The following is a 22500-nucleotide window of genomic DNA, read 5'->3' on the forward strand; positions in this document are numbered from 1 at the left end:
CCCGGGTCTCGGTCCCCCTCATCCCTGCACATGGCAAGCTCAAAAAACACTGAGACCTTGAAACCCATGCACCATAGCTGGCTATAAAGTACATATTTTCACAAATTCAGACACTAGAGTCTTCTAAAAGTGCTGTTTTCCCAAGCATTAGAAATTAGTCCTGTGTCACTCAAACCAGGACACAGGATGATTCTCACATTTAATTTCAATTTCTGGTTAGGCTGGAGTTCATGCTTGTCTGTCTTTAATGTAGAAACTCCAATTTGTGTTGCTGGACATAGAGCAACTGTGACTCCAAATGATTTTTGGGTGCTGGAAGAGGTGGGATGGTAGGGAGATGTTGTGGCATGGGAATTAAAGAGAGAACAGTATCAGAGAAGCCTATTCATATAGCCTCCTTACCTGCTTTTTCCAGACAGCCCTAGTGTTTCCCCAAGCAGGGACTGAGGGGGCAATTGTGAATATCTGTCATTTAACTGAAGTAAAAGTGTTATGTTGAGAGAAGCAGGAGGGTGCTTATCTTTGGGAGAGGCAAAGAAGATGGGAGAAGCAGGCTTCTTTACAAGCTGTGTATGTCTAGCAGGGGCGATGGGGGGAGCAATTGAAGGCAGCCTATCTCAGTTTCCCCACCTGAGATTTCAGGTCAAGCCATAAAGAAATCCATGTGAAGCTCCAATCTGTGCCAACACCTTGATCTAAATAGGAGGTATAATAATGTAGTTATAAGGTGGGCATCCCTCAATATTCACCACACGTAGGATTTAGCGCAGGTATTGCAGGATGTGGGGTAGGTTAGTGCATTTCTAAAGCAGGTTCCCTACCTCTTGCTGCTCAACCAGTCATTGCAGGTTTTCAATGAAACAGCCTGTTGAGCTTTAAACTCTCGAGGATTTGGCTGGGCTTCAGCTCAAGGGACCCAGCACTGCTGTTGGGAAGAAGCAGCAAGGCATGAACCTGAGAAAAAAAAAAAATGGCTTGCTCCGGAGAACAGCCTTGCATTCATCCCTCTGTGCACTGCTGTTTTGAAGATGGATTTGTGGTGTGGTTGTTTTTTTTTTTATTACACCATGGAAAATGTTTTTCTGTCCAAACCAGCTGGGTCTTCAGCAACACTAAAAAATTAAAAGCACTTCTGTGCTAGGTGTTCCCTAAAAGATGGAAAATAAGATTTTTACATTAAAATGCCAGGAAGAAAAATGGTAAGGGCATAAAATGCGGCTTTATTTTCATCAGATGCTAGTGCTTTTGGAAAATCGGTTGCGCTCCAGTGGTCATTACTCCCCTGTGTGCTTCTCTTGCTGTGTGCTCCAGCTTCTCTCTGAAAGGTGTCTCCGCAGCAAACCTTGCATTAGCTGTAGCTCCAACTATACCCCACAGGCCACCACAGTCAGCAGAGAGGACATCCTTGGGACCTAGGCTTGAGTCCCTTTTTCCTTTCTTCTCTTTAATCAGGTCTGCCTTTATTTCAGGAGTATCGACATCAGGGGCTCTGAGCCCAGGGAGCACCACTGCCAGCACCACGCCACGGGTGGCCACCAGCAGCACCGGCCGCCCCACCACCACTTCGGCCTCAGGCAGGAGGAACAGGAGCACCAGCACGCCATCACCCATGGCTGACATCCCCGAGGAAATGACCACGCACCTCCCACCCGCGTCCTCCCAGCTGCCGCCTGCTGGCGCGGAGAGCTGTGACCCCATGGAAGCCCGCGATATTATGTGGTCTCGGACTCGGCAGGGCCAAGTGGCGAAGCAGCCATGTCCCATGGGCTCGATAGGTGAGTCAAGGGGCAGGAGGACACAGCAAGCTGTCTCTGTGTGCCCATGGGACGTTGTGAGTGTGCAACCAGGTTGCCTATGGGCCCCTGTGGCACACGTGCTTTCATCAGTGGAATACGCTGATACCTTCTGCATTGCCTTGGTGAGGTGTGGCAAGCAGCTGGTCCCGGGCTGAAGCCTCAGTATGCTGAGCATGTTGTACAGGATCTTTGGCATCCCAAGCTCTGGCTGAAGGAGAATATAAAGTAATGACCTTGTGGGGTTGAGCTTGATGTGCTATAAGAGCTTCTGCCTCCAGAAGTTATGTACAATGCTTTTGCCTGTATTTGTAGCCCCTGGGCTCACTGGCTGATGTGTTGATGGCTGATACTTTGCTTGTTTGGGGGGAGGGCAGAGGAAATAAACAAAACCTACATTTTGAAGCTCTTGTGCTGCACTGTTTACATTTCAAAGGCTGTGGCCAGCGTTTTGGGGCACAGGTATTCCAAGATCAAACTCCTGAAACCAGGAGTTTCAAACTGCAGCCAGCTACCAGTGTGATCAGCAGGGAAAGCAGGGGGGAAAACAAAGCCAAATCTTTCAAAATGGTTTATTGTTGATTGGACTTTGCTCCTTTTCTTCTACTTTTCCCCCCAGTTGTTTTCTTCCAAAAGGTTGCTTTTGGAAATTTTCTGTCCAAATTAAAACACAGTCGAATGAAGAATGTTTTTTGGCATATGGTTCAGTTTGCTGTATTTTAACAAATGCAGTTTTCCAAAAGTATTTATTTTTCAAGCTAGTCTTGGTGTCCAGCCCTGAGGACCCGCTTGCCAAGAAGAAATCAGAAGGTGGAGGAAATTGCCTGAAAACAAGGGCTGGAGGGATCTGGCTTGCAGAGGAGACTGTTAATTCTCCACTCCATTGCCCTGGAGAGCCATTCACACCTGTGTGTACGAATACTGACTCTCTTGAATTTGGTGAGGTCAGACTGATAAATACACGTTAAGTATGAGGGGCATGGAAAGACGTCAGTGTTGAGAATATGTAAAGAGCATTTTTGCTGTCTTTCACATGCCCACTTGGTAAAATTAATGCAAAAAGTATCATGTGGTTCCCAGAGAGGGGAAAGGATAGTCTGAACTGAAGCTGTGAAAAAGGAAAGAAAAGATAAAAAAGGAAAATGAAGGCTGGATGCAGGGAGCCCTTTTCTAAGCACAAGAGCGAAGGACTGGATGAAAATAGCTAAGAAAAAAAAAATAACCCAACTTGTTGATAGGGGATGGCAATAAGCCTTTCCCATCTCTAATTTCAGTGATTCATGTGACTTGTTAAAAGCTGTGGTATATTAGCAGTGGGCCTCTTCCAACTCCCTTTGAAGGCATGAGCAAACTCTCACTGGTTTTAATCGGTGCTACCATCAGACCTAGCCCGTAATTCACTCTTCTGCTGAAAAGTTCGGCTCTGCAGGGCAGAGCACTTTATAGGATGCAGAGTCTTTAATCTAGTGTACTGGCTTTCTTGCTTTTTAAATTTCTTTAACTGCACCATTTCGGATGCATTTCTTTTTGTCTGGAAGGGCCTGAGGTGCTTTGCTGTCTTTTGCATCAGGGATCTGGGTGGCCCTTGCCAAACAAAACTTTCCTCTGAAGTCCCTTCGATGGTTGAGGGTGGACAGTAAAGCCCAGCTTTACATCTTGGCATTCATAGAGTTTAAATTTTTGTGTGTTTACACCCAAATAGTTTAATGATGATTCAGAGCAGTAAAATCTTCATAAAGCAGCAAGGAAATAGAGGCACAGGGTCTAATCCCGGGATACCAGCGGTGGGGCAGAGCACTCAAGGTGCTGGCTCAGTGTTTGAGATCCAGACTCAATTTCTTAGTCCCTGGCAGCTTTCCTGCCTGGCCTGAGGCCAAGTCCTCTGTCTGTAGCCTCTTTTTGGCAAAATGGAGATAATATCCCTGCACTTCCTCATGGGTCTTCTGCCTTATGGTCCCTAAGCACTAAGATGTTAGGAGACTAGGACACTGAGATTGCTCAGAACTGTCCTACCAAGGTCCTGAGCACTAATATGCTCGCAGGCTTTGCATGTGGTGTCCGCCATTGTGAAATGAAGCAAGTGGCTTGGGGTCCTAGGAGCAAAATGAGACCAATAACACTGAACACAATGTCTTTCCTCTTCCAGGTGTTGCAACTTTCCGATGTCTTGCACCAGATGGGATCTGGGAGCCCCAAGGACCTGATCTCAGCAACTGCTCTTCTCCCTGGATCAACCACATCACTCAGAAGGTAAAACCCATCCCATGTGTTGACGACACCAAGTCTACACACTGACCTTCCTGAGCTACCTGGCTGTTTTCACAACAGGGAACCCAAAGTGAGCAACAATCACGCATAAAGCATGAGCCATGTGTAGTGACCAGGAATTCCAAAGAGAAAACAAGACTGTAGAAATCTGATGAAAATTAAGGCAAAGAGGGTGAGGGATAGGCAAGGGAGAGGGACTGGAGAGTGGAATTAAAAAAGAGTGAATGACAGTTCTTGTTTGTGGCAAGAAAAGGAGGAAGAGTGAGGGTAGACATCTGGAAAATACCGACTTAATGCAAAAGGAAACTTTCCTTTTCAAGCATCGCCAGGGATTTCCTCATCCCACACAAGCACAGGATAAGCCCTGTAGTTGAGAAATCTTTACCAAAGAAAGGCAGGCTCAATATGAAATGTTTGTGTTGCGCTTCTGACTTTCTGTTTTTAAGTTCGGCCCAAATTGTAAAAGAACTGATGGAATAGAAAACAATGCTGCCGTAATGCGTATCTTTTGACTCTGAAGTCCCTTGATGAATGTTTTGTAGCACTTCATCATTTATCAGTGTTAAAAGTGCATTAACATGTGACAATAGAAGTTCAAGACAAGCAGAGCTTATTTGGTAGCAATATGTTGAATGTTTTTGTTATTAATGCACAGTGGTGCTTTCAGCTGATTTCATTACAAACAGAGACCAGATGTGTGTTTACGCCACAGAGTCTGTGGGCTGAATCCTTATTATAGCAATTTGTGGGGATTTATTCGCTCCTTTAGCCAAAGCGAGCAAGTCCCAGTGTTGTGGGCTAGTTGTGCTGCTGTGCAGTAGCAGCACTGCACTCCCAGAGACCCTATGCTCACTGGTGAATGGGATGGGGTGACCTACAGACAAGACTCTTTGGCTTTCTCCTCCTTGTCCCCCATCTTAACTGAGGCTCAACAACCTGTGAATCGCTGGCACGTACATCCCTGATCACCCCTATCTCACTTCATCTGTATTTTTACCTTTCCCTCCCCAAAGACAAGGGGAGACATCAATTAATGTGGGCCTGCTGTGACATGGCACAGCCGTTACAAAGCCTGTGGTCCTTCTGTCCCACGCGGGAGGGTGGGCAGCTCTCCTGCCATACGCTCAGCTAGCTGATTAATAAAGACTGCCTTTGTTGGCATTAGCAGCTGTGCAGCTCTTGTTTTATGACCCACATACTTATCCTGGAGGGGTTAATATTACATACTCCAGCCATAATTCACCCAGGCAGCTGGGAGACCTCTTGCTGCTCGGTGAAGATGGCTAGGCCGTTAGCTATTAGCAGAGAGAAATAATAGTGTGCACTGATGAAATCTCCCATCAAGGTTAGGCTTATTTTATTGAAACCTCAGCTATCATTTGAATGGCAAATGAGCCCCATTTAATTTGTTATGTGCTTTCAAAACAGGCTAAAATTGAAGAGTCCAGCTTTCAGAAATCCCAGCAGATTACAATTGGGACTGGATTTTTTTTTTTTTTATATTGTTATTATATTTCTGGAGGAATTTAGTTTTGTTCAGCTTTGGGAACCTTCCACCAGTCAGTGGAAAAACTAGGGGGATCTGCCAAATGACTCTGGATCTAAACTTTTGATGCCTGAGTGGGAGGGAATCCGGTGGGATCCTGGGATACGTGGCCCAACCTCTATGGAGAGCTGCTACAAAACGTCAAGACTTTCCAGGAGTGGCTTTTGAGGAGAAAGCCCTACCAGGCTTCTCTAGGGGCTTCTACTGGGGTTTGTATTCAGTAGGATCCTTACAGCAAACACAGTTTTAAGTTACTTATGAAATAACCAGTAGCCACTTGCTTTCCCTGCCCAACCAAGAGGCTTAGAGCCTCACTGCGCTTAGAGATGGAGACTGATTTATCCATAAATCCGGCACTGGTTTCTCACATCCCTGCCATGTGTGGGGCACTTCCCTGCCCCAAGCTTGCAGTTTTGCTCCAGCACCTCTCTAAAACTGAAAAAGGAGCCTTCTTCCTCTAAGCATAGCCAGTTCCTCTTCTTGCTGCTGTGGAGGCAGCTAGAGGAAGCAGTAAGCCAGCTGTGCCATGAGGACACGGGGTGATTGCATCCTGCAGCTCAGTTCTCCTGTGTCCCCAGCACTTGGGTCCTCCTTGGCCACCCATCCCACAGCATCCACAGCTGCAGCACAGCTTACAAAATGGGTAGAAATGCTTCTTTAGCAGCCAGGTTTCATACCTGCTCAGCACGTCTTTCTTCCTAATATGCTTTGTCTCCCCAAAATCCCGTCTTCTGTCACCTGCTGGGTCCAAGCTGCTCAGGAAGAAGGGTGATGGGTCCCCTGGAGGGATTTCAGCCAAGCCGGAGAGGATGGTATAGAAGCACTGTGCTTGTTTTCATGTCCCTGTAGTGAAGTAAGGCTTATTACTTGCTTCTTTTCTTGCTCCTTCTGTGCTCAGACCGTGTGTTGGGTGTTTGCCTGCTTGCATCATGGTATTAGGTTTTACAGCCCTCTATTAGCTTCCATTAGAGTTATTGTGCTTGATGGAAGATCAGAACAAATGTCCGCTTCAGCAATTCATTGGCCTCCTGACATTTACTTTAACTTTATTGTTGGTGCCTACCATGCCCTTGTAACGTAGCAGGAGAATAAACTTGCCAGTGCGATTGAATTATGCACTGCTACCTGGGTTATTTCTAGAGTCAAGCAGTAAAAGGAAGCAAAAAGGTCAGCTTTGGATACATTGTATCATCCTGATCATGAGGTCATACATTCAGTGTCAGCCTGTTTGTTTTACCTCTTGCTTTCATCAGTACTGTCCTTGGCGCAGTGTGTGACTTGCCTGAAAATATCTTTTCCTCACCACAGCTTTCAGTTGTGGGTGCTTCCTGGGAGGAGGGGCACTGCTATGCTCAGCTTCAAGCCTCTGGAAGAGAGGAGGCCTTTTTTGTAGGGGAATAGAAAGCGTTGTGTCCTTCATGAATGCATGAAAAGCCTCAAGCTGTAAATCTAAAGCACATGCCAGCCGTGTTCATATTGTCCTCCTGAACAGCCTCGATGATACAATCACAAAGAGCAGATAAACCTTAAGGTTCAAAGTACCTTCATCAGGTCTTGTAGGTCTGCTTGAGTGCGCCTGGCAGAGGGAGTGGGGTTTTGTGGCAGACATCACCACATCATCGTGTCCAGGCCCGAGACTGAAGTTGCAGTCCTGATGACACCGCAAGGAAATCCTCCATCCAGTTGCTTTTGACTGTTTTCAGAGTGACACCAGGTACTGGATGGAACAGGTGCTACGGTTGGCGGATTATTGAAGGGACATTAAATGTGGTTTTAAGTTGTTTGAATACCGCCATTTCAAAACAACTTTTTCATTGTTGTCCAGCTCTGCTGTACTGTATGGAGAGCAGCAATCCAACTCTCTGTTGGAGTATTTATAACTAGTTAGTTATGCCGCCAGATATAATTTGATAAAAGAAAAAAGCAAAGGTGAATGGAATGGGATGTTCGTCTTCCAAAAAAAAAAAAAAAAAAAAGAGGATGCTAGGTATGCTCTGACTCTTTTCTATGAATGCACACATGTATAATGAAAGCTCTGCCAGGGAAAGAAAATGGCCATGAAGGCTTTGCAGTGTCACAAGCTAGCCCATAGCCCCTGCTTCAGCCTTGCTACCTGACTGCTGGCAGCTGATGGTGCCTGATGAAACCTGTCAGATGTTTGTCCCTCCAGAAAATAGCATCAACTCCATGGCCTTTCCAGCTGACTAGTCTATCTGTAAGTCACTGTTTTTAAAAACCCTGGTTCAATCTTTCTTACCATCTTTTTCTTCTTTGTATCAGTCAGCCTCAGACTGCAGGAAAATATTTTTGCCTTTATGACTGCTGGTGTTTCAGCACATTCTCTCCCTTCCCCGCAGCTTTCTTATTTCTTCTGAATTTTCTTCCCTAAATACTTCTTTTCTGCAGTTTCTCTCATTCTTATTCTACTGTCCTCTTTTGCAGTCAGTTCCTTTTGAGAAAGGTAGGGCTGAAACAACGAGTGATGCTGCAGGAGAATCATTGTTACTCTTTCCAGACAAAGCTCCCTGCTTCTGTTCCTTGGCGTATATGAAACAGGCAGGAATATAGGCCCTCTCCCAACAACTATTATTTCACAGTCTTTTCAGTCATAAGAAGACACGAGATAGTGGTATGAACTGGGAAAATATTAGCAAAGTGTTGCACAGCATGATTTCAGATATGCTAATACTCATTTGTAATCCTGGCCTGAATCCTGCCGGTATGCTCAAATGGAAGAGGGGAGGAATTTTTTTGACAGAGCTAGAAAACTATGTTTTGTGTGTTGGCAGGAAACATTTTTTTCTCTCCTTCAAATTAGCATTGCAAGACTAGATTTAATCAATTTGTAAAAGGCAACAAAAAAAATCACCCAAAGCAACCAGAAACCCAATTTGGTTTGAACAGAATGTTTTCTTTTATTCCAGAATTCATTTCATTTTTTAAATTCATTTTTTCATAATCAAGATAGATAGAAAATTTAAAAAAAAAAAAAACAAAAACAGTCTCAAATCAGAGAGATGTATTCTTTTTAATTACCTTTGTTGTTCTCAACCTTTCAGTAGAAAGCTCTGTTACTTGCACATTTTTTCCCTGCTTGCCTCTCAATGACAGCTTGACCCTTGAAGAACCTCCAAGGATTGTTCTTGTGTTGCCATGTGACCTATGTCAGTGTTTGGGTTAAAAAGTTTTGGAAGAAGTGCTGCTCATCTTCCATGCAGCACTAATGATGAGGAAGATGTGGAGAGGTGCTTTATACAAGGGAAGTAAGTTAGTAATGCGTCTTTTTGGGAAGCAGTGAGTTTTGCTGAGCATTGCGTAGAATTAACCAAAAAAGGGACTCAGTCCTGTTATTATAAGACACCAGACATATATCTTAGGCTTGGAATATTCAGCCAGAATTATGGACTGACCACAGAAGTGTTTCATGGGACTGCATAGGAGACACCTCGATTTCAGTGGAAAATGCTCAAAAGCATTGGGGAAATTAGCATTAACATGTCGTATGACCATAATTTTGGATACCCCTTGCATTATGTGCACAGGTAGGATGGAAAGAGTGTCTCAGTGCTGTTGTAGTGACTTGTAGCTGCATTTTCTGGGTGACAATGAATAGGTTTGGAAATGATTGTCAGTGCTAGGAAGTAGCTTCATCACCTGTCTACCAGACACATAGTCCCAAGGGAATGGCACATCCCTGTGTTTTCAAGAAACCTGGGTGTGGGTGAATACTTCTATGTCCCGGGAGTTCACAGATTTTGAGCTTCAATGTGCATTTTCTCAGGCATTTCTTCCGTTGTTGCCTGTTTTGGGGTGTTTATTTGGTCACACTAGAATTCCTTAGATTTGCAGTTTTTAGGATTAGTTGAAAATAAAAAGAAATATTAGTGACCACCCACCCTGCACCACTTTTGCAGACAGGTAGGAACAGTGGCAGCCTACAGCTGAATACAACAAGAGGCTTATTACAGGGAAAGAAAACTCTTGGGTTTGCCTCGGTAGCAGCTGAGCAATTTGCTCCAAGTATGCCAGTTTGCAAAGGTGAGTGGTCCAAGAGAAAATGTACGCTTCAAATATTGGGTAGCAGGGTTTTTTTTCTAATGTATCTGTAAAAAAAAATCTTGCATTCATAGTTTTCTGCAAGGCTTACAGAAACACCACGTGTCATGATACATGCTAGGCTCCAGCGATGAACTGCAGGAAAATGTTGAAATTGATTTCTTTATGTAAAGGGATTTGATGCAGTTATTCTTTAAAGTTCTGGGCGCCAACAGAAGAGGTCAAAATTAAGCCTTTATGCTGCTGCGTGGATTTCTTCAGCTGCTTAGAAGAGCAGGCAGCTCTAAGAATAGGGTGAGGTTTCTATGGCATTAGCCTTGTGTGTAACAAAGAAGAAATAATTCAGTTTTTGAATATATGTTATCATTGCTCTAATGGCAAGAACAACAAATTATCTCCTTTATTTATCTTATCTATATCATCATATGCTTTAATTCTCTGAAGATGAGCATATGAACATCTTCAGTTAGATTTCATTAAATCAGATGGGCTGTTGCTGTCAAATTGATGGAGTAAGTTATTCATTTATAACTCAGCTAATTGATTTACAGAGAGATAGAAGCTCAGCCTACAATCTTTCCCTAGAATCTCGCTTTTATAATAAGCACCAAAAATTGAGGAAACAAGAGAAATATCTGATTTTTAATTCTTGGAAGATAAGACAATTGGAAATTTCATGTGAAGAACCCAGCAGAGTTGGTCATTGAGCCCAACAGAGAAGTGGGAGCTTCATTTAAATGTCATCCTGTGTAATCTCTCCTTATCCCTGTCATATTCCCCGTAGATATGCATTCCAGATCACAGAGTGGTATATAATGAAAGAAGACCAGCAACCTGCAATAGCATTTTTGTAGTGGGTTGCTCGTAGAAAGGAGATGGGACCAGCTGCCCTGTCCCCAGTCCCCATGGTATAGAAGAGGAAAGAAGCACCATATAGGGAAAGCAAAACAGAGCAAGAAAGGGGGAAAAGCCCCAGGGGGAAAGAGAGAGTTTCTCAAATAATTACACAGTGAATTTTGTTGCAGGTGATTTGTGAGTTTTGTGACTCAACTAGACAATAAAAGTCTTCTAATAGAAGATTCAGACAAGCAGCCTACTTGGTTTTCCCTTCCAGCACGCCTCTGCTTGAAGGCTGAAGGCTTTTGCTCCTGAGTTATAATGCTTTTATGTTCTGAGAATCACTAGCCTCATTACAGATGTAGTAGTGGCTAATGTGGTAAGGAGCACATATCCTGCGTACAAATGCTAAGTGGTAAATTAGCACCTGATTATTAAATCAACATGATGGGAACTGTGAACTTTTTTCTCTTATTATCTGGGTTATGTCATCTATTTTTATTCCTTTTACAAGGAACTTTTTTGTGAAGGAGTTGTAACAAAAATAATCTCCTTGCTATCAGATAATCTTCTGGAATCAGAAACTGCTCTTTTTTGACTATCTACATGGTTTGTTTTTTCCCTAATGGCATAGATAAGGCAATGGGACAAGCTAACTGAAGCCCTTCATAGCATCGCCCATCCTATGGAAAGCAATGCCATCTTTGGTTGCATCTGCTGCAGTGCAAAGAAACAGCTGCCCCTCAATTCCAGCCATGCCCTGTGAGAAGATCAGAAATTGTTGTGTTGAAGCCAACATAGTGACTGTAGCTGGAGAAAACACTTGTGTTTAAACCATACTCAAAGGCTGTACATGATCAAACCATGAAGACCCTTGCTATAGTTTCCTTCTTGGGAACTTCTTCTGTTCCTCTCTCCTCTCCTTTTTCTTCTTGTGGGGAGTTGACTTGCTTAACACTGTGGGGCTGGAAGGAACTGGAGTAGCATCATACTAACAGCTAGGGACAACCTTTTCCTCTACTTTCTCAATTGCAGATGAAGTCGGGGGAGATGGCTGCCAACATTGCCCGGGAGCTTGCAGAGCACACAAAAAACCACTTGTATGCTGGTGACATCACGTACTCTGTGTCCGCCATGGTCCAGCTGGTGAACTTGCTTGACGTACAGCTCCGAAACCTGACTCCGGGTGGGAAGGACAGTGCTGCACGCAGCTTAAATAAGGTAAAAACAAAGGGGCTCGGGAGGGGACGGGAGGCTGAAGAAGGGTTTGGTGCTCCCTGGAGAGCTGTTATGAATGACTTTCTGAACGACTACCATTTAGGGCAGTGATTCTTTCATAGTAGACAAGAGTACGTGGCAGTTTTTCGTTTACAGTGTATTTTATTCTGCTGAGAAACGAAACAGTTGTAAATGCCAAGTGTACTATTGGTGCTGGGAAATGTATACCCTCAGATGTGTAGATATATGAACTCCAGGTACTTCGTTGTGGTCTCAGCTCTCATAGCTCAGTATGAGAATAACTCAAGTGATACCACGGCAATTATTTTGGACTTGTGCCAGTGTGAATGAGACCAGAATTTTGTCCAGTGTTTCCAGTGCTGAATCTGTCTGTGAAACGCCATGTAATATGATCCAGAAAATCTGAATATTTAAAGTCCCAAGAGACAGAGAGAGTCTGGATTTTGAATTTTTCATCTTGTAACATTACAAGATACTGATGTGAAGGTCAAATGAACACTTCTATGCATGAATATAAACAAATAAAAGCAGACAGAAACCTTTATTTACACTGGAGATACATTTACCAAAGGCATATAAGATACCATCATATTTACACTTAAGGTCTTCAGGGTGGTTTAGTATTAGGCCTTTTTAGTGATGACTTAGCCCAGAAGCACCTTACTGCATGATGATGGTGTGGCTTCTGTGCCCCTGTTTGAGAAGAATTATTAGTCCTTTTGTCACTTCCAGAAGTAAGTGGAATTGCTACATGCTAAAGCTGCTAGAAGTTGCCAGTCGTGGGAGGAAACACAGGCTGTGGAGTCCATAAGAATACATTTACAGTTGAGAGTTTTCTTGGTCCGAGGCCCTCTTCATCACTCAATCTTATGTAAACACATAGGATAGGACTTACATGGGATTTAAACAGTGAATTCTCTGGGCCTGGTCATCAGAATAAACCACAGCTGAACCCTGTGGCTATGAGCACGTGGTTATATTCGCCACCTAGTTAAAATAAGACACGGAATTTTGTTTTCAGCTGTGTAGCTGGCTCTGGCAGTCCTGGCATCCATGTAAGTGAGAATAGAACTTGGTCCTAAGGTTATACAGGGAATAAATGATCCCAGCTAAGCCTGAAATTTCTTGTGTGTCTTCTGAAGAGAAGTACTTTTCATAGAAGTAACATTGTCTTTTTTTTTATAAGTTATTATAGTAGACTTACACTGTTATAAATGCAAAGGGCTTCTGGATTGTTTAAGATTACAGCCCCATGGGAATTGAAGTCCTGCATCTCGTGTGCTTTGCATGTGCTGTGAATTGGGTTATCCTGATGCTTTCAATTAGTGCTGCTTCCAGCTATTTTATAACAACGTAGGTAATAATTGTATTAACTGTTACATCAGCATAACATTATTTGTTATAATCATACCACGGTTCTTTGTTTGAAACGATGGTGATGTCTGACAATATCAGGTAAAACCAGCAATTAATGTCACCTACTAACAGGTTTCATGGTTCTAGTCTGCTTGCTTTTCTGAATATGCCCTAGCCGTACCCAACATTTTGTCACTTCAGCTCTGCAAGCACATATTTTTCATCTTTTTATATCCCACCTTCCGATATTTGTTTCAATTACGTGAAATGGGTTTGTATCACAGGGGCAGGTATGTGTTACTGAGGGGAGGGGAAGACTGGGCAAGGCAGAGCTCCTCAGCTCGGCTGTCACTCCTGGGGTCCCCCTTGCAGGTTCCCCCTCCCCACCCCCCCCCGCCATCAGCTTTGCACAAGCAGCTCATACAAATCAATTGCACTCCGCATTAAAATTCTGGACCGTGTGGAGTCCTGCAAAACAGCGATGCGAGTCAGTGATCCAAATGACAGGCTTGGTAATTTACTTGCTCTCATTCCCCACTTAATTCTTTAGAAGAGCAACTGCTCTGTGTTCATTTAAGAATGCATGAATTCAACTTGGAAGTAGTATTGGGCAAACAAAAGGCAGCAGTTACTGCTCCATTTTCCCCTTCACTGATCAAGAGTATTTCCAAAAAAATAAAGGAAAAAAGTAATTTGCAAAGAGTTTTGTTTAGTCCTGTTTAGTCAGAAAGAAGAAATAAAGTAAGCACTAGCCATTAAATATTCTTTTAATCATTAAAGGAAATTTTAAAGGGATCTGAAAGTAATCACCTGTGCCGTTTGGTACTGGATGTTTTTACAAGCTGATGTACATTGAATTGAAATAAACTGGCATAATCAGAATTTTTAAAAGCCTTCATCTTTCAGGAGCCACTTTCCTGTCACTAAAAGCTTTATGCTTTCCACTGGATCAGGCTTAATTAATGTAATAATTGTTCTATTGCAGACTGGCAAGACCCCTGAGTGGATAGCTCTGTAATTTTCAGTGAGGCTTTCTTTGATCTCCATTTGTTTCTGTGAAGTCTTCATACTGGCCAAGTTTACCCAGAGGAAGATTTCTACTGTTACAAATTGATGAATTAGAAATTGAAATTAGGCATTGCACGATACCTGGGTGTATTTTGTTTATTTCAGAGCCTCAAAACTCTCGGGGACAAATTTGGCTCTCAGCTGTACTAATGGGATTGCACTGCTGTGAGTTGAGAGCACGAGTTACCCCAAATCTCTGTTGATGTGCAATTTCCAATCCAGGCACATCAGTAAAAACAAACCCAGCCAAGCCAGTAGCTCTGAGCAGCCTGATTTTGCAAGATTTAGTTGTACCGATGCAGAGCTCACCAATTCCTGCTGCAGACTGCCTGCAAACTCCTGGGGAGGTAAATAAGTGCCTGTTTGAATTTCGTGACACACTGAAGTTCAGTTATCAGGCAGGAGGCATGCGAGCACATATCAAAATACAGCCCTAAACGTGGCTTCTCTGGAAAAGGTGGGATTCTTTGTGGAAAAGCTATTCAACATGTAAAGCACGTAGGCCCAGGGATTACAAAGGAAAGCGCAACTTGGTATGAGAGGACTGGAAAATGCATTCCTGGAGAAGCAGTTTAATCCAAAGGGGGTAGAATGGCCTCAACTGGAAATACTACATCGGGTTTCCATTTCATTGTTAATGTCCTTTTCAGTGGCCCTTTATGCTACCACAAGCCCTGTGCAATGCTGTCGCCTTCAGTGCAATGTGTGATCATACTCAGCTGAGCTGGCTTTAAGCAAGCTCACAGCAGTGAAACTGGAGCACTATAGGTTTTGCCTTGAGCCAGAGACCTGCACAGGTGTATCAAGATGTGTCCGTACAGGATGCAGTCCTGCGTACATCTTGCTCCCTGGAATTGGTCCTACTCGTCCAAAGCTTGGTTATACCTCACTGTGCCATCAGTGCTGTCTGACTGCAGAGCCCATGCTCCTCTTATGTAAATAACCATCCTTTCCAGCCTTGTTTGACCTGGAAATATCACGTGTGATCTCTAAGCTGGAAGGAAAACATCATCTCTTGAGCATCTCTACTTGACTTCAGTGTCTCCTACCATCTAACAGCTGCTCTTGCAAAGTTGCCAGTCTGTGCTTCACTTCACTGAAAAAGGACTAACCTGTATTTCTGGACCCAGTTCTTCCAGCCTTCCACTGCTGCCTAACTCACATGCTTCCTTTGGTTTGGTTGGTTTTCAGGAACTGTTTAAGAGAGAAATGAGGGTTTTTTCATAGGCATTTTCTTCAATTTTTTTCCCTTGTTCTGTCACTAACTTGTTTTTTCTATTCCGTCTTTAATCTGCTGTCTTTATGGACTCAGCTTCAGAAAAGGGAGCGCTCTTGCAGGGCCTATGTCCAGGTATTTCTTGTGTTTTTAATACAAGTGTCCAGTTGTTTGACTGAATGACTGTGAAGTGGGTCTTGTCTCTGTGAATAATCTGATTATTACCATCTTTGTGGCAGCAAGTTCTAAGGTTAAGGTTACAGGATAATAATGTCATTCTTCATCTCCCCCCACCTGCCCCATTGCTCTTAGGCTTGACAAAAATTTGGGGCAAAACCTCTGAACCAGGAAGTGGGAAAAACCACAGGAGAGGTGTGACAAGACTCATCTGGCCGTCAGAGTAAGCATGACAGTATGGATGCGTGCAAGTAAAGAATGCAAAACTCCTGCTCACGGAGGTGTCTCCAGACCAGCTGGGTTTCACTTACGGCGTGTCACTCATATAGTTGCCACCTGCATTTCCTTAGTTTTCTTTCTTCCCTTCTTACAATTGCAAATTTAGAAACAATTCGAAATGGCAACACTCAGCATGAGGGAGGAGGTAGGTTTGTAATGAAATGCAGAGTGTCCTCGGAGAGGGAGGAGGAGAGTGCTGCAAACTAAATATAGGATTAGGAACATAACGTCCCATAAAGTTCACCCAGCTACAGCCTGACTTTTGTAGGCTTACATTGTGTTTATGTGAACAAAGTCAAGCCCCAGAATTTTGGTGAGACCTGCTTGCAGACTTTTCAAGAGTGGGGCCTTGGGTTATGTTATTTATCCTGTCACCTTGCCTTATAGCATTTGCTCCAGTGACTTTTATATAAACCTGTTTGTATACTATGGGTGAGTTAATGCTGCTTTAAGAAATGTGAGTGTTTTACCTTCTAATTTCTGTCTTGTGTTTATGAATATTGATGTTGTACTTTTGGGTGGTTGATCATTATTTATACGTGTATGTATAACATGCAGAGGTGTAAAAATGAACCTTGTGTTTCTGGAAAGGGCTGTCTATAGCTGAATTTTCCTGCAAAATTCAACCTCCTACAGTTGGTATTGACTTTATTTTGTGAGCATATATTTCATTTAGCATGTGGGATTAGATGGTTTAGATTTCTAGGACATTAAAAATAAAACAGTACCCCTCTGTGCTGGTAGGCTGTCTGTCTTCCCCTTGGATATGGTGATGAGAGGAAGTCCCCTTTTCCCTTCCATACACATTAACGGATAAAGATGAGTTATGAAGTTACACATCCCTTGTCTGGTGTGAATTCTCTTAAGAACCCAGAGAAACTAACTAGCATTTGAAGGAATTTAGGAAAGTTTACATTGCAATGCTCGCTCCCAAGCTAGCAGTCTTGTCACTGGAAATGTGGTGAGGCTGGTTTGACCATGGACTACACAATCTTGTGGGGACCGTGGGTACCACCTGACCCGTAAGTTGTCCTTTCCACTAGCTGCGTGGGCATACTGTACAGAGTCAATGCATGTTCTTGGTCTTTTTGTCTTCTTTCAAACAGAGTGAATAGGGGGTTTAATATACTCTACAGAAAGCTTGGCATTGATAGAATAAAGCCTGAATATTCTGCACAAACTTCAGCTTACCCTTAATTTCAAGGAATTCTTCCCTTTCACTTGGAAAGACTACTTGTGTGTTTAAACATTAATCATGTGCCTACCTCTTTAGTAGGCGAAAAGTGATGAAAGGTCATTGCCTGAGCTGTTTAGTATAGATATGGACAAAGCTGGTAAATATATTGAAGAGGACAGTCTTGTAACAGAGGGCTTGAAGAATGAATTAGATGACCTAATTGAACCTTTCCATCGCTGCTTTGTATTATATGGAGGTAAAGTAATGTATCTGGACATATTTTCATACAGTATGTTTCCATTTGAAAAATCATGTAGCTAAAGTCATCAAAAAATCTTGTGGGGGAGAATTTGTAATAGCAATTAAATGTGACTGCAGATATCCTGTAACAGGCCACTTATCCTTTACCAGGCAGTGAAATGTCTGAGCTGACTAAGGCAATTTAGCAGAAATTTTTCAACAAATCTTAAATGGTGAAATCCTGAACTTCATGAAGTCAATGGGAGATGGGAAGTCACTGGGAAATATGCCACTGATGGCAGAGGAATAGAGTTTTCAACTTGCTGACATGATCTCCTTGTGCTGATCCCATTATTGTGAAGAGGGCTGAATTTGGCTCAGAGGGCAGGAAGTGTATCCTCAGTCCTGTTGTCACTAGAAAAGGAAAGTGTGGTACAGTTTATATGAGAGATGTACGGCAATTATATGTATCAAAAGTACAGTTGAGAGAAGGTGGATTTTGGGGAGGAGGAGCATGACTTGAGAAGATAATAATTGCTAGAATCAGTCTTAGTGTTTTCTTTAGGCTGACAAATCTAAGTAGTCATGACAGAGCCCCTGTACTGGTTGCGGTGTAAAGTCCTCTTAAACCCAAAATAAATGAATATAAATATGTAAAACAGATCTGGAAATTTTGTGAGTTACTCAAATATGAGACTTGGAATGCCATATCAGATTATCAACTCATCTCGCTGGGTAACTTTATAATTAAAATAAATATTGATTTAATTTGTGCAAAATAAATATTGATTTAATTTGTGCAGTGTCACAATATTTGTTGAGTTGAAAGCTCAGGGATTTTATTTACTGGAGGTAGAGGTTACAAATGCTGCTCCTTTAGTTGCAAGTGTGGTAAATGATCTTTTTTGTCTGAAAAATCCGACAAGAATCAACCCAACAGGTGACATGATAAATACATATTAATATAATGACTGGACAATTGCTGTGAGAGTTTTCAATCATGATGATATTTAAGAAGCTGCCATATGGTATACTCTTAGTATCCGTGATACTAAGAGTCAACTTAGGCTGAGCTGACAAAGATGAACGGAGTCAGTGGCCTTGGAAAGGTGCTCCATTAGCTAAGGAGAGCTTGGACCTGATGTGTGGCTTTTTGGAGAGCAGAGATCTACATCTCTCATGCCCACCTTTCTGCAGTGCGCTCACTGTTCTTGCACTCTATTCTGGGAAAGGGATGGAAAAGTCATCGTGTGGAAGAATGAGTCACAATGGGTGACGCATTTGATTAGCATAGTTTCATTTGGTGACTGGTATGTGACGTAAACCGGTATGAATTTTCTGTATTTTTTTCAGAATTTATATTTGTCCATTTGCTAAAAGCATTTCTCCTTAAACTGAAGCACTGGAGTTGTAGAAAACACAAATTGTTTGTCTTTTGGGGGCTGGGAAACTGGGTTTGGTGTCACAGATTTCTTCCATGTCCTTCAGCAAGTGGCACGTGCACACTGTTTCTCAGCTCCCCAACTTAAAATGCCATGGGTACAATTCCCCTGGTCTCTGGGAATGGTGGTGGGGTAGTAAAGAAAAAAAAGGCTTGAGTACTCAGATATTGCAATAAGTGAGGCCATATTAACAGGGAGAACTTAAACATGGGGAAAAAAATTCAATTTTTTTTCAGTAATATTTAGTAGCTGGAAACAGAAGCTGTAATAAAGGCTCATACCACATCTGGGCATGTAGAGTCTTTTTATCACATATGTGCACCTGATTGTAAAATCTGAGCTCACCTCCTTGCTGCGCTTGGGTTAGTGAGCCGGAGGTCTCTCTGGGGCATCATGAGGCCAATTTATTTCCCTGCAGTGCCAGCCAATGTCTTCTTCCCATGTGAAATTGCATGCTGCTTTTGGGATGCAGATCTTGGAAAACAAAAACTTCACAGGGTTCTCATTCTTTTTGTTTGTTTTTTTTTTTTTATTATTATTATTTTTTAAAGCCCTTCTTGGTGACTTCAAAGTTGGAGGCTGGTGAATACAATAGATAGCCTGAGTGGCAGCTTTGTGGGAAAGGTGGAAGGAGGAAGCAGATTGTTGCTTTTGCAGCATTTTCCTGGTCTAATTGTGTTTGCTTCTCTGGTTCTTGCCATCTTCTGGGCTGTCCTGTAAATAAGCTTGCCCTGTTTTTTTAATTCTGGGTTTGTCTGTACAGCAAATGGGTAAGATTATGGAGGTGCCACCTGATCTGTGAAGGTGACAAGAGCTTCTGGGTGCAGGTGTCATCGGAGCTGCTGATGAGCCAATGCAGGTTCCAGTTAGCAGACAGTGGTGGGTGGTTGCAGTCAGAGTTGTCCTTCTGGTTTTCCTGGAAGATTTCGGAATGCTTCATGCTTGTAACGTGGGCTCTTTGAATTGCTGTACTAAGCAAAAAATGAAAGGCTTTCCTCAGAGGATTCAAGGCATTAAATTTAGAGCTGAGTAGAAGGGACTGTTTTTATTTCCTTTGCTAACTTAGTAGCTCTCAGCAGATAAAAGGTGCATCTGGGACTTAGCCAGTACTATGTAAAGTGGATTAATTCTGTTTGTCCCACTTCTCACTGGCTTGCATGGCTGGTCACAACTTCCGTGAACACTAAACGAAAGGAACTTGTAGCTCTGAGAGGGAGCGTAAATTGAATTATGCTGTGTTTATTTGTGTTCTTGTTGTGCCTGTGACAAGAAAGACTCTAACCTCCATTTATATAGAAAGGGGCAAATTAATGAGGATTTTCGAGTTCCTTGTTTGGTCACTTAATTGGCTGTATGACAAAGAGCTCTGCAGTGCGTGTCAAACAACTTTCAGAGTCCTCTAATGATTTGCGCATTGCTCGACTCCTGATGCTATTCTGCAGGGCCTGTCAGGCGAGGTATCATTGTTAAAGTGGCTGGAATAAATTGGCTAGCAGTGTGCATACAATGTCATATATTAACTATAGCTACAGGGAGTACTTTTAGCAGCTTTTTCAAGAGATCGAGATGTTTGCCCATCAGCATCAAAGTGCCCCAAACTTTCATTTAATATAATTAAAAGGACATCTGAAAGAAGTGTGACTCACAGCGGGGTTCTGTGGTTTGGTAGCCCTTTGTTGAAACTCTGTGAACTTAATATACTTCACAGCTTGAGAAACCTGCGCTTGATTTGTGTCAGCAAGAGCAAAACTAGACATCCCCACCCTGCGTGTTTCTGCCTTGGTGAGCCCGTTGTTAGGGGAGAGGAGGATCAAAGCAGCGGCCTTGGCTTTGTCACCAGACTCCAAAATTCTTCACATAAATGTTAAAAAGGAAGGTGACCACGTATTCCTCTACCTACAACTGAGCTACACCTGTGGTTATGTGGCGACATGTAACATAGCAAAACTGAGCAAAAAAATTAGCATTTTCTGCATTGCTATGTGCTTACTCTGCTTTAGGCTGAATCAGTCCTGGAATCTGGTGGCACAAAAGTCTCAGTATAGATTACCAATAGAGGTCAGTGCGAGATATCCCTTTGATTTGGACCATTGGAGGAAGGGATGAGTCTCATGGACTCCCTAGGAGTTCCCTTGAAGGCTATGGATATTCTGTCACAGGCATTTCTCGTTTGCAAGCCATTTTCCTTTCTTGCTACAGCTTTCACTTCCCCAGTGTGATTACTGTAGCAGTTGCTTGTATAGTCTCAAATCCCGAACAGTAGGGCAGCAAATAGATGATTCATAAATGCAGTTCTCAGCTTACTCTGTGGGGAAGATCTCATTAGATGAAATAGATCGTATGTTATTTCCTTCTTCCCAATCAATTCCTTTTATTTCAGTCCTACAGATGCTTTCTGACCTTAAAATATTCTTCCTCATATACTAAGCAAAGCAAAACCATAACCTGTAATTTGTAACCTTGTTCTGTTTCTCAGATCTCCTATTTTTTTGTGTGCTCCCATTAGGAGCTTATTCATAGTTCAAGGCCAAGATTGCAAACCTTGCGTGCCTAGTGCAAGACCATTAATTCAATAGTTAAACATTTTGTAGATGGCCTAATTTTAATAAAGGTCAGTGCCTTTCTTCTCACTGCAGTGAGTTCTCAGCACCGCTGAAATTCAGGCCATTTCTGAGGCAGTACAGTTCCTGTAGCCATAACATAAATATTTGCTGTAGAGTTGAAAAGAGAAGGTTGCATGCTCTTTCTTGAGAACCTTTGGTCTCAATCTATGGAGCAATTTTAGAAATTCCCCTGCAAGGTTGGGAGAAGATCTCTTGCCTTTGCCATGAGTAGTAGCTTTTGACTCAGTTCACCAAAACTGATACCATCATCAGTTGCCAATCACCACTCTGATACTAGATGGAGGCTAGTGTTTCTGGCTAGTTTTGAAGGCAGAAGCAGAGATTAGCAGTAGATATTCTAATGATTTATTTATTTTTAAGTACTCATAGAATGATAGAATGATTTAGTTTGGAAGAGACTTTGAAGGTCATCTAGTTCCAACCCCCCTGCCATAGGCAGGGACACCTCCCACTAGACCAGGTTGCTCAAAGCCCCATCCAGACTGGCCTTAAACACCTCCAGGGATGAGGCCTCCACAACTTCTCTGGGCAATTTGTTCCAGTGCCTCAACACCCTCAGAGTGAAAAATTTCTTCCTAATGTCTATTCTAAATCTACCCTCTTCCAGTTTGAAGCCTTTGTCCTATCACTACATGCTCGTTACAGTTCAGTTAGTTTCAATCTTAATATGTGTTTGTCCATTTCATTGAATATTATAATTGTTTTGTGATCACCTTACTGCTTTGTAAAAAGCCTTGCGCAGTGGCCGGGCTTCCCTGTAAGAAATTATCTCCAGTGTGCTTACTTATGCTTTGACCAGAAACAAATTTTAATTTGGAATTAAAAGAATAAATAGCAATGTGAAAAACTATCTGAGGGTGAAGAGCCTTGTCAGACAGATTTGAAGGCACGTCTTAGCTAAGAGGTAGGATTTAATGCCATCATTTAGCCAAAAGGATGTTTTCCTTGTTTATGAAGCTGAAAAAATGACATCTGCATCTATTTTTGACCTTAAGTCCCACAGAGCAGACGACTGTTCCAGTTTTGTGACCCCTGTGTAGTGGGATTGGGGTGCTGTTCATTCGCACTCTAAAAAGACGCATCATTTCTTGAGCTGCTCCCTTTCAATGCAGTAATGTTGCCAAAAGTGGCACCTTGCATGCCCAGATCCATGCTTTCATGCTAGTCCTCTTCTCCACAGGG

The 22500-nt window shown here is 42.7% G+C and overlaps 1 protein-coding gene across 17 annotated transcripts in view; it reads left to right on the forward strand.

The window, feature by feature from the left end:
• Positions 1-22500, forward strand: part of ADGRL3 (adhesion G protein-coupled receptor L3) — a gene marked incomplete at its 5' end in the record, with an annotated part of 336607 nt that overhangs the window by 234684 nt on the left and 79423 nt on the right. For 7 of the 17 annotated variants that reach the window (XM_082482753.1, XM_082482751.1, XM_082482754.1 and 4 more), the window contains 4 exons: positions 1470-1775; positions 3940-4043; positions 11536-11721; positions 15476-15514. In XM_082482753.1, the coding sequence (XP_082338879.1) occupies positions 1470-1775; positions 3940-4043; positions 11536-11721; positions 15476-15514 (635 nt within the window). The remainder of the gene's footprint in view (positions 1-1469; positions 1776-3939; positions 4044-11535; positions 11722-15475; positions 15515-22500) is intronic. The other 10 variants (XM_082482740.1, XM_082482755.1, XM_082482749.1 and 7 more) reach the window with 3 other exon arrangements.

This window comes from Vanellus vanellus (assembly GCF_965231255.1).
Source record: "Vanellus vanellus genome assembly, chromosome: 4".
Lineage (NCBI taxonomy): Eukaryota > Metazoa > Chordata > Aves > Charadriiformes > Charadriidae > Vanellus > Vanellus vanellus.